Raw genomic sequence first — 14866 nt, 5'->3', positions numbered from 1 at the left:
CGCCCGCCCCCTTGCATGGGCTGCGGATGTATATTTAACATAAACATCCATTCAAAGGCTGTGGAGGAACACTCACATCTTTTGAAGATCGCCGACCATCGAAATTTGTGGTAAGGAATGTATATCTAAAGTGACTCTCAGGTCACTTAGATATGCGTACGCAGGAAGTGGGCAGGCAGCTGACATCCGGTGATCCCAACGCGTGGGGCCGCGCATCGCTATAGCTATGGGGCATATACAGTACACACAGCGATTTGTGCTTCATTTCTAAGTGATCTAGTCAGATCGCTAAGAAATGGGGCTTAAATCACCCCATATGTATGACCCATTAGATTTGCATGGGGTGTGTTAAAACTGAAATCTAAATTGCAGTGTAAGAACGGAGCAGCCAATATTTACCCTGCACAGAAACAAAATAACTATCCCCAATCTAACTCTCTGCACATGTTACATTTGCCCCAACTGCAGCATTTGCAGCCTTGCCAACAAGCCTGAATCAGGCCCTGGCCCCTAGAGGGATGGTATTACACAGAGTATGCTCTAAAGGTCCGTACACACTGGGCGATTTTGAGCTGAAAGTACAATACTGAGGCTTACTTTTCATGTTTTGAGCTGCTTTCAGCTCAAAACCGCCCAGTGTGTATGCCCCAGTGGTTAGTGCTGATGCACATCCCCGCATCATTGCTGGCTGCTGCCATCCCTCTGCTGGTTTTACCTACAGACTGAACTACTTTCCACAGTCCTACTTTCACATCGTCGCTGGCCATACACGCTGGTCAAAAATGCCCAGTCTGTATGGACCTTGAGGCGTCACTGCAGTTGAGTATCAGGAATGTCTTTAAAAAGTGGTGGGTGTCCCTGAGTGGTTACCAGGAGGTGGCCTTGTGCGGGAGGGAAATGTTTTTTATTATAGGCATGTGAGCATCCACCCACATGGGAGGCTGTACAAGGACAGGAAGGCTGCACCTGCCATAGGGCTGATGAAAGTTTTGATGCTGCAACCTATGGTGGTTTCTGACTGAACGCTAACAGTTGGTGTTCCCACTCACATTGAGACACACGCCTGTACACCTAGGGAAGGGCTTATATTAGTATTTCTGAACCTACAGATGCTGATCATGGGCATCTCCGTTCTCTTGCATGGATATGGGAGTTTGAAGCATCATTTGTATTAAAGAGTAAACAGGCCAAAGCCAGTACACAAAGCCATGGGTGCATCGCCATCCACCTCTGGATCAACCACGGAGTGTCTTGCTTTTAAATGCATTGCAGGATTAGATTCATTCCACGTGAGAAGTGCTTAGTACATTTACAACTAATTATCTTAAAATGGACAACTGATGAGATATGTTATTTATCTGCAGCTGAGTGAAACCTTTGGACCAGTCTTCACCATCTATGTTGCCTCTAACCCAATCGTGGTCTTAGCTGGATATGACTCTGTAAAAGAGGCTTTTGTGGACCACTCTGACTCATTCAGTGCAAGAGGATCTAGTGATTTATCTTATATGATTTTTAAGAATTACGGTGAGTTTCCAAATGAAATAGGAGAAGAGACTCTCATTACTCAACAGGTAAAACATGTGGAAAACTTTGCTCTGAACAACGCTGGGCGGGGACAACAGGTGAGCCACACATCGGCCCCTTATACAGTTGCAACCGTTCCCCTATTGTGCCTCTTTAAGTGCCTGAATAGCAGCCCTCCTGGTTGGTACTGGGTCCTGTAATGTCTCCCGGAACTTTTGCAGACATAACGGAATTATGTTGCGATGCTGCCAGATCCATGCGACATATCCTAAAGGCATCCACTGAATACAATAAAACTGTGCCAATATTTGTGATATTGAATGGGCATAATACAGAGGGACAAACCTATACCCTCACCACCACCTGTAACCGTATCAGGACTATGAGGGTAATTCAGACCTGATCGCACGGTGGCAGATTACCGATACCCTGCGCATACATATGGGCCGCAATGCGCATGCGTGACTCTGGGCAGCGATGATTTCCTGCTATTTTTTCTGTTCACAAGCCAATAGCAAGGTGATTGGCAGGAAGTAGGTGTCTATGGGTGGTCACCGGCCGTGGTAGTGACCAGAAAGGTATGCCAGGAAAAACACTGGGAGTGTCAGGGAAATCACAGTTTTAGGGGAGGGCGTGTGTCATCCGGCTACTCTGAACCTGTGATGACTGGTGCCCAGTGGAAAAAATAATGTAGGGTTTTGAACATATTGGCATGGCTACGAAGTCTTCGCACAGTGTGCAAATTAATTTGAACGGCGGGATTTCACTGTAGCTGGGCAGCATCTACCTGAACGTTGGCTGGATCACACAGAGTGGTCCGAATTCGGCCCCCACCCTAATGGTCGGGGTTTGGGCATGCGCATTTCTGCTCATGCGCAAACACCGACAGCGAAAGGCTGCAGCGAGTTACTCAATCGCCGTGCCGTTTGTAGCAGTGAGGAAGGAACTTCCGGGTCTATATTATTTATACAGTTTTCTACTGCAGGACTAATATACTTTAATTGCCATATTATATGTACTATATACCACCTGCAGGAGTGATGCTGAGCAACGGGGATAGATGGAAACAGTTACGTCGGTTCTCACTTACCACTCTAAGAAATTTGGGGATGGGGAAGAGGAGCATTGAGGAACGTGTCCAGGAAGAGGCCCGTTACCTTGGAGAAGAATTTCTGAAAAATGGAGGTTGGTCTGACAATGCTGGAGTTCTGTTTATATTTACAGAGCAAGCAAAACCATTTTATAATACTACACATAGAACTCTAGAAATGAGGGCCGGTAAGAACAACGTGGCGCCTCAGGTCTGCCTTTTTTTTTTTACCTTTTGGTAACATCAACCCTATTTGATCCTTACTTCTTCATAAGGATATTCTTATGTCTGTCCCAAGCAATGTGTACCTTTTTTATGTTGACATTGTAGAGTTTTCTTTTAGGGATCATATATCTCTCTTATCCCAATAATAGTTATTGAGATTGAGATATTATTATATAAAATATATTTATTATATCTTGTATTGATATAATAACATATATATTTGACATCTGCAATTATATTCTAATAGACTTTACAATACAATATGCAGAGTACTTGTCATACTTTGATTCCCCAAATATATAAGAGTTCGATACTTGTAATTTTAGCTCCAATTGAAGGATTTTATTTATAGGCAAACAAACCATACAGAATAATTGTAACACAGTAATTAATGTATATGCTATTATATATATTTATATACGCCTCCTTGCTTATATTACCTAAAACAACATTAAACAATTGACAGACTTAAGACTGCTATAAAACTAACATAAATTGTAGACTTCAGTATTCCATAACTTTATCAACAACTGAACATTTATATCTACCATGATTACTCACTCACTCCAGCCCATCGCTTTTAGGTTCCGTTCCTCTCTCCTGCTCGTGGCTCACATCTCTCCTCCTGACTCACTGAATGGGTTTCTTGCTGACTGTCCGTGTGTCTGTGAGTCTGTGAGTGTATGTCTACTCTATCTCTCTCCTTATATCCCAAATACGCAGAATGAAGTTCCCTGTTCTCATGACGTTATTGAATTTATGGATGCTAATGGTGACAGGGTCTCCTGCTTGTCTGGACGCTAGTGGTAATCTCCATTGCGAGATCTCCTGTTTCTGGTCTCTCCCTGTGCATCAATCTATTTTACACTCCTGTTGTCAAAATACAATAGTGTCCTGTCTGTCCTGCAATGTAACTAGCAGTCTACATTCTCCAGAAAGAAAACCAGATGGCTGGAGTCTGGCCCATAGTGTCTATATAATATTGCTTAATTAATAAATATAGATATATCTGGGGAGGGTAACAACACTCTACTGTATCTGCTTAATAGTATGCCTTAGACATTTTGTCTCCTAAATGAATTCAGTTGCATTTGATATGTTACAAAGTGGTCATTCATATTATTTAGTAAACCCAAAAGCTATACTACGATGTCTAAACATTAAACTCTGATGTCCTAATTATTAAGCTATTCCTATTTTTATATACACATACATAATATATACTATGGTTAAAATCACATTACATTAATGATGGTATAAAACAATATCTATATGCCTATATGGTAACAGTCCCCCGCTTGTGACCATGAGAAATTATTTTGATTGGTCACACAGAAAAATACCATACTTGCTTCATATATATTTCCAAACTTTCTTTTTCAAACTATCCTAAACATAAATTAACCATTGGTATGAAATATCCTTCATTTAATTAACCTGATTTACCCAATAATAACTAAATTTGACCAGGACAGAAGGTTTTTATATTCAGTATTCATGAGGAAAATATTTTCATTGCTACAGACAGTTATATGCCACGCCACGGCTTGCCTTGTAGATCTTGTTTGGTCGATGTGTGAGGACACTTTCCTTGTACTGTTGCTCACAGTGATTTCCTGGCTGAGGGCTGTCACCTGTGTGGGTTGTAGTTCTTGGAGACACTTTACATTTGCAGTATAATGCACGTAGAAGTAGAATTCTTCATAGAGGCTGTTGACTTGCTTGAAATGTTGCTTTACATGTATAGAGGCTGTTGACTTGCTTGAAATGTTGCTTTACATGTATAGAGGCTGTTGACTTGCTTGAAATGTTGCTTTACTTGTGTGGCCCTTGGAGTGCTGTGGTCTTGATAAATTTCTTCACCACAGTTTTGCAAAACACAGTGCCTTTGATAAGCCTCATTAATGCAGTCCTTAGCGAGTTTGCTTTGTATGTCCTTTACGATCCTTTACGATTATCGCTGTGATCGTGACAAGTGTCCTTGTGCGTCCTTTAAGATTATCGCGCTGCAATCATGATAAGTGTCCATGTCTCTCTTTAACCCCAACCTCGTTGTGTTGAACAAAACAGTTTGTGATGTTGAATACAGCAGTTGAAACTTTAACCAAGTATTTTTGCTTTACTGGTTGGTAAGAACATTTATCTTCAGGCATTGGCAGGTAAATGTCTGGGGTAGATTCTAAAGGATCCACTCCATTTATACTAAATTTCCTCACTGAATAATAATTTACCATTCAGTCTCTGATCTCTTACCTACCTTCCTATATACTATCTTATCTTAAACTAAAATAACCATACACCAGCTAAATCCTATAACTAACAATGATATTTTGATTTGACGTATCTATGACAACATCCTATCAATACAATAAATGACTATGATTTTGCTTCAAAGTAATACCAAATATCTGTTAAGAATGGGTTTGTCTATATCGAATTCCATCCAGTATGTGTGATATGCAGCCATGTGCATATACAATAACTACAATATCCCATCTATGCTATTATTCATTCTCTTAGACTTGGTTAAGTCTGTATTAAGAGATTGGTCCATCTCAACAACTAACAAAACGTTTCTCTTTTCCAATTTGATGTAAGGCATACCATTCTTTGTCTGATATTTAAATTAGTTTGAAGCTTTTTAAGAAGGAAGCGTATATATAATCAGCATATACTCATAAGAAAAATAAGAAGAAAAAGAAAACAAATATTTACAAGGTATATACAATTACATAAGAATGAAGATCATATGTGTGAATTGATCGGCAATTAAAAATGTATGTACAAAAGGATTCTGCATGCTTGGTGGTTAGAATAAAGCACACTGTAAATGGAATGTCCATGTGTCACAGTGTCCTGACAAACAAACAAACAATGATTGCTGTAGTGAGGGGGTTAATGAACTTCTCCTGAAGAAGAGAAAAGGGGATTTTGTCCATGTGTCCAGAAAACAAATAGTAGTTGCTGTATTTAAACCTTTTCCTTCTCTGAAGGACTGAAGAAAGAAAAATAAACTAATAAAAAAAAAGTCCTTTGATTTTTGTCCATGTGACAGTTTTTGGATCCTCCTTAGGTGACAAATACAAGCTGTGCGAGGTACTGGCTCTTTGCATAATTGCAGCAATAAAAGGGTTAGTAGAACTTTGGTGTAAATTGGAGCTTTGTTTGGGGTTTTGCGTCCATTTGTATTAAAGCTGCTTGTGCAGAACTTGTAACCTAAAATTGAAACAAAAAGAAATACAATTACTATTATTGCTAGTGGTGTGACATTGCTAGCTATATCTTTTGTGCTATCTGCTGGTCCAACATTGCTGGCCATGTTTTCTGGTTTGTACCATTTCTCTCCTCTATGTAATAGTATATGTCACTGACAACATAAACTTTGCTGCAGGTATGATGCAGGTTACATTTAATCTGGATCTTGTATCCATTTAAACATGTGGCAGTTCCTTACACCACCCAATAACTAGATTTAATCTATAAAGTAAATGAACAATACTCCCTGTTGTCATTGCCAGGATGCATCTTTTCTCGATTTGCTTTTGGAGTTTCTTCAGTCTGGAAACTTGGAGCTTCTGAAAAATATACTTTTGGGGCGAAAAACTGGTTAGTCTGTGCCATATATGCTTGGTATGACTCGGAGCTTCATGTTTGACCAAACCTAAAATAAAATGGTTAGGACTCCAGGACATATAAACATTCTCATCCTGGTGATGCTTTTTAGCATTCCTGTACTTCTGTGTGGTGTTCACAGATTGACACTCTGCATGTGGTCTCTCTAAGAGACTGTGGACATTTGCTCCACCACTAGATGTCTCTAACTGCTGTGTGGGGGTTACAGAGATGGTGGAACCTTTTGTGTGATCATGCATGCTCAAATTCATGCCATTGCTCAGCTCAGACATATTTGTGGCTGAATACATTTGCTCATTTAATTCTGTGACAACTTTACCTACAATTGGAGTGTGTGTGTACAAGGTTATTGCCAGTTCCCTTTTCCCTGAGGGCAACACAAATCCTTTTGTCACAATAGGGACTATGAGTGTGGATTTTGCAGAATCACTCTCCTTATTGTACTGATCTCCCCCCTTAATCAAAACAGTGCAGGGGACATCTCTCATTGCTCCTGCCTTATTTGTAGTAATATTACGTTCTCTCTCTATTACAGAGCCCTGATTAGCATCTGTGACCATTTCAGACTTTGTAGTCTGTTTGTGAATGAGCCCCTCTGTGGTCTCATCCCTGCTCCTAACACCTTTGCTGGGTGCTTCTGTGATCCCTTCATGAGAGATCTGGGCAGTTTGTTCACAATCTACCAGAAAATTTACTTTTGTCTCAGAATTCTTCTGAGTACACTTCTTAACCTTTAGGGATTTTAAGAAGGAATTCACATTTGCATTCATTTTCAGGCATGCGCTCTTAAGACGTGAACCTGATTTCTCTTTACATTCCTGCTTAACTTCTAAAGTCGCTGCTCTGTGCATTTTCCTAAATGCTACAGCAACTCTTTTCATTTTCAACATTGCACTTATTTTACAATGCTGTATTTATACTTTTTTACACAAGATATCCTCCCAATGAGAGTGTCCGGATTCTCAAAGTTAACTCTAATATCTGGTACTAATTATCATTTATTTTGAAATGCTTATTTCCATTCTATTTTATTCTAGGCCTTACAATTATCATGTGCCTATTTAGTAACATACCCCACTGTGATCTTGCAATGTGTCAGCAGGCTAACATGCCCTTGTGCTGAGCCTAGTAAATGTAGTATTAGTTAAAAATGTTTCTGAATAATGCCATATTATCAATATCTAAGCGTGCACTCCCAGATAATGGTAACAATGGAATATCAGTTCTGTTTCACCAATACGTTATTCTAGGTCTACAAACAATGCAAGATAAAAATACACAATAGTATTACGTTTTCCTAGATACATCCTCACTGTGATTCTGTAGGTTAGGTAGCCAGCTTCACGCATCTGCTACTCCTTATAAATATTATAATCATACAATCAGATACCAAAATTCACAAGTCCTGCTGCGGTCGCCATTGTAGAGTTTTCTTTTAGGGATCATATATCTCTCTTATCCCAATAATAGTTATTGAGATTGAGATATTATTATATAAAATATATTTATTATATCTTGTATTGATATAATAACATATATATTTGACATCTGCAATTATATTCTAATAGACTTTACAATACAATATGCAGAGTACTTGTCATACTTTGATTCCCCAAATATATAAGAGTTCGATACTTGTAATTTTAGCTCCAATTGAAGGATTTTATTTATAGGCAAACAAACCATACAGAATAATTGTAACACAGTAATTAATGTATATGCTATTATATATATTTATATACGCCTCCTTGCTTATATTACCTAAAACAACATTAAACAATTGACAGACTTAAGACTGCTATAAAACTAACATAAATTGTAGACTTCAGTATTCCATAACTTTATCAACAACTGAACATTTATATCTACCATGATTACTCGCTCACTCCAGCCCATCGCTTTTAGGTTCCGTTCCTCTCTCCTGCTCGTGGCTCACATCTCTCCTCCTGACTCACTGAATGGGTTTCTTGCTGACTGTCCGTGTGTCTGTGAGTCTGTGAGTGTATGTCTACTCTATCTCTCTCCTTATATCCCAAATACGCAGAATGAAGTTCCCTGTTCTCATGACGTTATTGAATTTATGGATGCTAATGGTGACAGGGTCTCCTGCTTGTCTGGACGCTAGTGGTAATCTCCATTGCGAGATCTCCTGTTTCTGGTCTCTCCCTGTGCATCAATCTATTTTACACTCCTGTTGTCAAAATACAATAGTGTCCTGTCTGTCCTGCAATGTAACTAGCAGTCTACATTCTCCAGAAAGAAAACCAGATGGCTGGAGTCTGGCCCATAGTGTCTATATAATATTGCTTAATTAATAAATATAGATATATCTGGGGAGGGTAACAACACTCTACTGTATCTGCTTAATAGTATGCCTTAGACATTTTGTCTCCTAAATGAATTCAGTTGCATTTGATATGTTACAAAGTGGTCATTCATATTATTTAGTAAACCCAAAAGCTATACTACGATGTCTAAACATTAAACTCTGATGTCCTAATTATTAAGCTATTCCTATTTTTATATACACATACATAATATATACTATGGTTAAAATCACATTACATTAATGATGGTATAAAACAATATCTATATGCCTATATGGTAACAGTCCCCCGCTTGTGACCATGAGAAATTATTTTGATTGGTCACACAGAAAAATACCATACTTGCTTCATATATATTTCCAAACTTTCTTTTTCAAACTATCCTAAACATAAATTAACCATTGGTATGAAATATCCTTCATTTAATTAACCTGATTTACCCAATAATAACTAAATTTGACCAGGACAGAAGGTTTTTATATTCAGTATTCATGAGGAAAATATTTTCATTGCTACAGACAGTTATATGCCACGCCACGGCTTGCCTTGTAGATCTTGTTTGGTCGATGTGTGAGGACACTTTCCTTGTACTGTTGCTCACAGTGATTTCCTGGCTGAGGGCTGTCACCTGTGTGGGTTGTAGTTCTTGGAGACACTTTACATTTGCAGTATAATGCACGTAGAAGTAGAATTCTTCATAGAGGCTGTTGACTTGCTTGAAATGTTGCTTTACATGTATAGAGGCTGTTGACTTGCTTGAAATGTTGCTTTACATGTATAGAGGCTGTTGACTTGCTTGAAATGTTGCTTTACTTGTGTGGCCCTTGGAGTGCTGTGGTCTTGATAAATTTCTTCACCACAGTTTTGCAAAACACAGTGCCTTTGATAAGCCTCATTAATGCAGTCCTTAGCGAGTTTGCTTTGTATGTCCTTTACGATCCTTTACGATTATCGCTGTGATCGTGACAAGTGTCCTTGTGCGTCCTTTAAGATTATCGCGCTGCAATCATGATAAGTGTCCATGTCTCTCTTTAACCCCAACCTCGTTGTGTTGAACAAAACAGTTTGTGATGTTGAATACAGCAGTTGAAACTTTAACCAAGTATTTTTGCTTTACTGGTTGGTAAGAACATTTATCTTCAGGCATTGGCAGGTAAATGTCTGGGGTAGATTCTAAAGGATCCACTCCATTTATACTAAATTTCCTCACTGAATAATAATTTACCATTCAGTCTCTGATCTCTTACCTACCTTCCTATATACTATCTTATCTTAAACTAAAATAACCATACACCAGCTAAATCCTATAACTAACAATGATATTTTGATTTGACGTATCTATGACAACATCCTATCAATACAATAAATGACTATGATTTTGCTTCAAAGTAATACCAAATATCTGTTAAGAATGGGTTTGTCTATATCGAATTCCATCCAGTATGTGTGATATGCAGCCATGTGCATATACAATAACTACAATATCCCATCTATGCTATTATTCATTCTCTTAGACTTGGTTAAGTCTGTATTAAGAGATTGGTCCATCTCAACAACTAACAAAACGTTTCTCTTTTCCAATTTGATGTAAGGCATACCATTCTTTGTCTGATATTTAAATTAGTTTGAAGCTTTTTAAGAAGGAAGCGTATATATAATCAGCATATACTCATAAGAAAAATAAGAAGAAAAAGAAAACAAATATTTACAAGGTATATACAATTACATAAGAATGAAGATCATATGTGTGAATTGATCGGCAATTAAAAATGTATGTACAAAAGGATTCTGCATGCTTGGTGGTTAGAATAAAGCACACTGTAAATGGAATGTCCATGTGTCACAGTGTCCTGACAAACAAACAAACAATGATTGCTGTAGTGAGGGGGTTAATGAACTTCTCCTGAAGAAGAGAAAAGGGGATTTTGTCCATGTGTCCAGAAAACAAATAGTAGTTGCTGTATTTAAACCTTTTCCTTCTCTGAAGGACTGAAGAAAGAAAAATAAACTAATAAAAAAAAAGTCCTTTGATTTTTGTCCATGTGACAGTTTTTGGATCCTCCTTAGGTGACAAATACAAGCTGTGCGAGGTACTGGCTCTTTGCATAATTGCAGCAATAAAAGGGTTAGTAGAACTTTGGTGTAAATTGGAGCTTTGTTTGGGGTTTTGCGTCCATTTGTATTAAAGCTGCTTGTGCAGAACTTGTAACCTAAAATTGAAACAAAAAGAAATACAATTACTATTATTGCTAGTGGTGTGACATTGCTAGCTATATCTTTTGTGCTATCTGCTGGTCCAACATTGCTGGCCATGTTTTCTGGTTTGTACCATTTCTCTCCTCTATGTAATAGTATATGTCACTGACAACATAAACTTTGCTGCAGGTATGATGCAGGTTACATTTAATCTGGATCTTGTATCCATTTAAACATGTGGCAGTTCCTTACACCACCCAATAACTAGATTTAATCTATAAAGTAAATGAACAATACTCCCTGTTGTCATTGCCAGGATGCATCTTTTCTCGATTTGCTTTTGGAGTTTCTTCAGTCTGGAAACTTGGAGCTTCTGAAAAATATACTTTTGGGGCGAAAAACTGGTTAGTCTGTGCCATATATGCTTGGTATGACTCGGAGCTTCATGTTTGACCAAACCTAAAATAAAATGGTTAGGACTCCAGGACATATAAACATTCTCATCCTGGTGATGCTTTTTAGCATTCCTGTACTTCTGTGTGGTGTTCACAGATTGACACTCTGCATGTGGTCTCTCTAAGAGACTGTGGACATTTGCTCCACCACTAGATGTCTCTAACTGCTGTGTGGGGGTTACAGAGATGGTGGAACCTTTTGTGTGATCATGCATGCTCAAATTCATGCCATTGCTCAGCTCAGACATATTTGTGGCTGAATACATTTGCTCATTTAATTCTGTGACAACTTTACCTACAATTGGAGTGTGTGTGTACAAGGTTATTGCCAGTTCCCTTTTCCCTGAGGGCAACACAAATCCTTTTGTCACAATAGGGACTATGAGTGTGGATTTTGCAGAATCACTCTCCTTATTGTACTGATCTCCCCCCTTAATCAAAACAGTGCAGGGGACATCTCTCATTGCTCCTGCCTTATTTGTAGTAATATTACGTTCTCTCTCTATTACAGAGCCCTGATTAGCATCTGTGACCATTTCAGACTTTGTAGTCTGTTTGTGAATGAGCCCCTCTGTGGTCTCATCCCTGCTCCTAACACCTTTGCTGGGTGCTTCTGTGATCCCTTCATGAGAGATCTGGGCAGTTTGTTCACAATCTACCAGAAAATTTACTTTTGTCTCAGAATTCTTCTGAGTACACTTCTTAACCTTTAGGGATTTTAAGAAGGAATTCACATTTGCATTCATTTTCAGGCATGCGCTCTTAAGACGTGAACCTGATTTCTCTTTACATTCCTGCTTAACTTCTAAAGTCGCTGCTCTGTGCATTTTCCTAAATGCTACAGCAACTCTTTTCATTTTCAACATTGCACTTATTTTACAATGCTGTATTTATACTTTTTTACACAAGATATCCTCCCAATGAGAGTGTCCGGATTCTCAAAGTTAACTCTAATATCTGGTACTAATTATCATTTATTTGGAAATGCTCATTTCCATTCTATTTTATTCTAGGCCTTACAATTATCATGTGCCTATTTAGTAACATACCCCACTGTGATCTTGCAATGTGTCAGCAGGCTAACATGCCCTTGTGCTGAGCCTAGTAAATGTAGTATTAGTTAAAAATGTTTCTGAATAATGCCATATTATCAATATCTAAGCGTGCACTCCCAGATAATGGTAACAATGGAATATCAGTTCTGTTTCACCAATACGTTATTCTAGGTCTACAAACAATGCAAGATAAAAATACACAATAGTATTACGTTTTCCTAGATACATCCTCACTGTGATTCTGTAGGTTAGGTAGCCAGCTTCACGCATCTGCTACTCCTTATAAATATTATAATCATACAATCAGATACCAAAATTCACAAGTCCTGCTGCGGTCGCCATTGTAGAGTTTTCTTTTAGGGATCATATATCTCTCTTATCCCAATAATAGTTATTGAGATTGAGATATTATTATATAAAATATATTTATTATATCTTGTATTGATATAATAACATATATATTTGACATCTGCAATTATATTCTAATAGACTTTACAATACAATATGCAGAGTACTTGTCATACTTTGATTCCCCAAATATATAAGAGTTCGATACTTGTAATTTTAGCTCCAATTGAAGGATTTTATTTATAGGCAAACAAACCATACAGAATAATTGTAACACAGTAATTAATGTATATGCTATTATATATATTTATATACGCCTCCTTGCTTATATTACCTAAAACAACATTAAACAATTGACAGACTTAAGACTGCTATAAAACTAACATAAATTGTAGACTTCAGTATTCCATAACTTTATCAACAACTGAACATTTATATCTACCATGATTACTCACTCACTCCAGCCCATCGCTTTTAGGTTCCGTTCCTCTCTCCTGCTCGTGGCTCACATCTCTCCTCCTGACTCACTGAATGGGTTTCTTGCTGACTGTCCGTGTGTCTGTGAGTCTGTGAGTGTATGTCTACTCTATCTCTCTCCTTATATCCCAAATACGCAGAATGAAGTTCCCTGTTCTCATGACGTTATTGAATTTATGGATGCTAATGGTGACAGGGTCTCCTGCTTGTCTGGACGCTAGTGGTAATCTCCATTGCGAGATCTCCTGTTTCTGGTCTCTCCCTGTGCATCAATCTATTTTACACTCCTGTTGTCAAAATACAATAGTGTCCTGTCTGTCCTGCAATGTAACTAGCAGTCTACATTCTCCAGAAAGAAAACCAGATGGCTGGAGTCTGGCCCATAGTGTCTATATAATATTGCTTAATTAATAAATATAGATATATCTGGGGAGGGTAACAACACTCTACTGTATCTGCTTAATAGTATGCCTTAGACATTTTGTCTCCTAAATGAATTCAGTTGCATTTGATATGTTACAAAGTGGTCATTCATATTATTTAGTAAACCCAAAAGCTATACTACGATGTCTAAACATTAAACTCTGATGTCCTAATTATTAAGCTATTCCTATTTTTATATACACATACATAATATATACTATGGTTAAAATCACATTACATTAATGATGGTATAAAACAATATCTATATGCCTATATGGTAACAACATTTTGACTGTGTTGTCCTAATGCATGTTGACCTTTTCACGCGCCGACTAGACACTGTCGACCTAACGACCGCGTATCCTGCTACTGATCCTTGGGGTAAGGCAGCCAGCACATACACTACACTACATGTGTGGTTATATGTGACAACCCCTCCACCACATGGAATGTTTGGTTATCATTGCAGCCCACAGGCAGCAGCCATCACCGCAGTCATTTGTTCTAAACAGAAACATGTCGATGTGGCTCAATTTACAGTACCTAATGGTCAAACCACCCCCTCTTGTGCCGGCCACTGTGCACACTAAATAGCCTTTCATTTTGGCCAGGGCTGCCATCAGAAATTGTAGGGGCCTGGTACTGACAAAATAGGCAGGGCCCCCTTCCCTTTCTCAAACACCTGGAATGTCTGGTGAGACCTCCGGTGTCGGCATCACTGGCTGCACTACTCTATGTTGCTTCAAGGGAAATGTGCACTTTGTTTATGACAAATTATACTTTATAAACTCCAGTCTTGGGCCCCATGTCCGTCTAGGCCCAGGAGTGGAGTTCCCGCAGCCCCGTGATGGCGGCCCTGATTTTGGTTTTACAATTGTATAACATTTCACATGAAATTTTTGTTTGATACCAGATATCCCTTTTGATTCAACCGATTTGCTGCGTTTGGCTGTCTCTAATGTCATCTGCTCCATTGTGTTCGGAGAACGTTATGACTATGATGACCAGAAGTTCGCCACTTTGCTTTTATTGCTAAAGGAAGTCTTTCTGCTGCTGGCCTCCCCCTGGGGTATAGTAAGTTAGCAATGTGCATTACATTTATTGTATATA

General features: G+C 38.4%; 1 protein-coding gene across 1 annotated transcript in view; it reads left to right on the top strand.

Moving 5' to 3' along the window:
• LOC146036030 (cytochrome P450 2C8-like) overlaps positions 1-14866 on the top strand; it is a 28063-nt gene that overhangs the window by 1239 nt on the left and 11958 nt on the right. The window contains exons 2-4 of the mRNA XM_083159796.1: positions 1365-1527; positions 2563-2712; positions 14670-14830. Coding sequence (XP_083015922.1) covers positions 1365-1527; positions 2563-2712; positions 14670-14830 — 474 coding nt within the window. The remainder of the gene's footprint in view (positions 1-1364; positions 1528-2562; positions 2713-14669; positions 14831-14866) is intronic.

Source organism: Crinia signifera, chromosome 9 (genome assembly GCF_055691185.1).
Source record: "Crinia signifera chromosome 9, ASM5569118v1, whole genome shotgun sequence".
NCBI lineage: Eukaryota > Metazoa > Chordata > Amphibia > Anura > Myobatrachidae > Crinia > Crinia signifera.
Note: the sequence above shows the minus strand (reverse complement) of the source record. Positions and strands in the feature narration are given on the sequence as shown.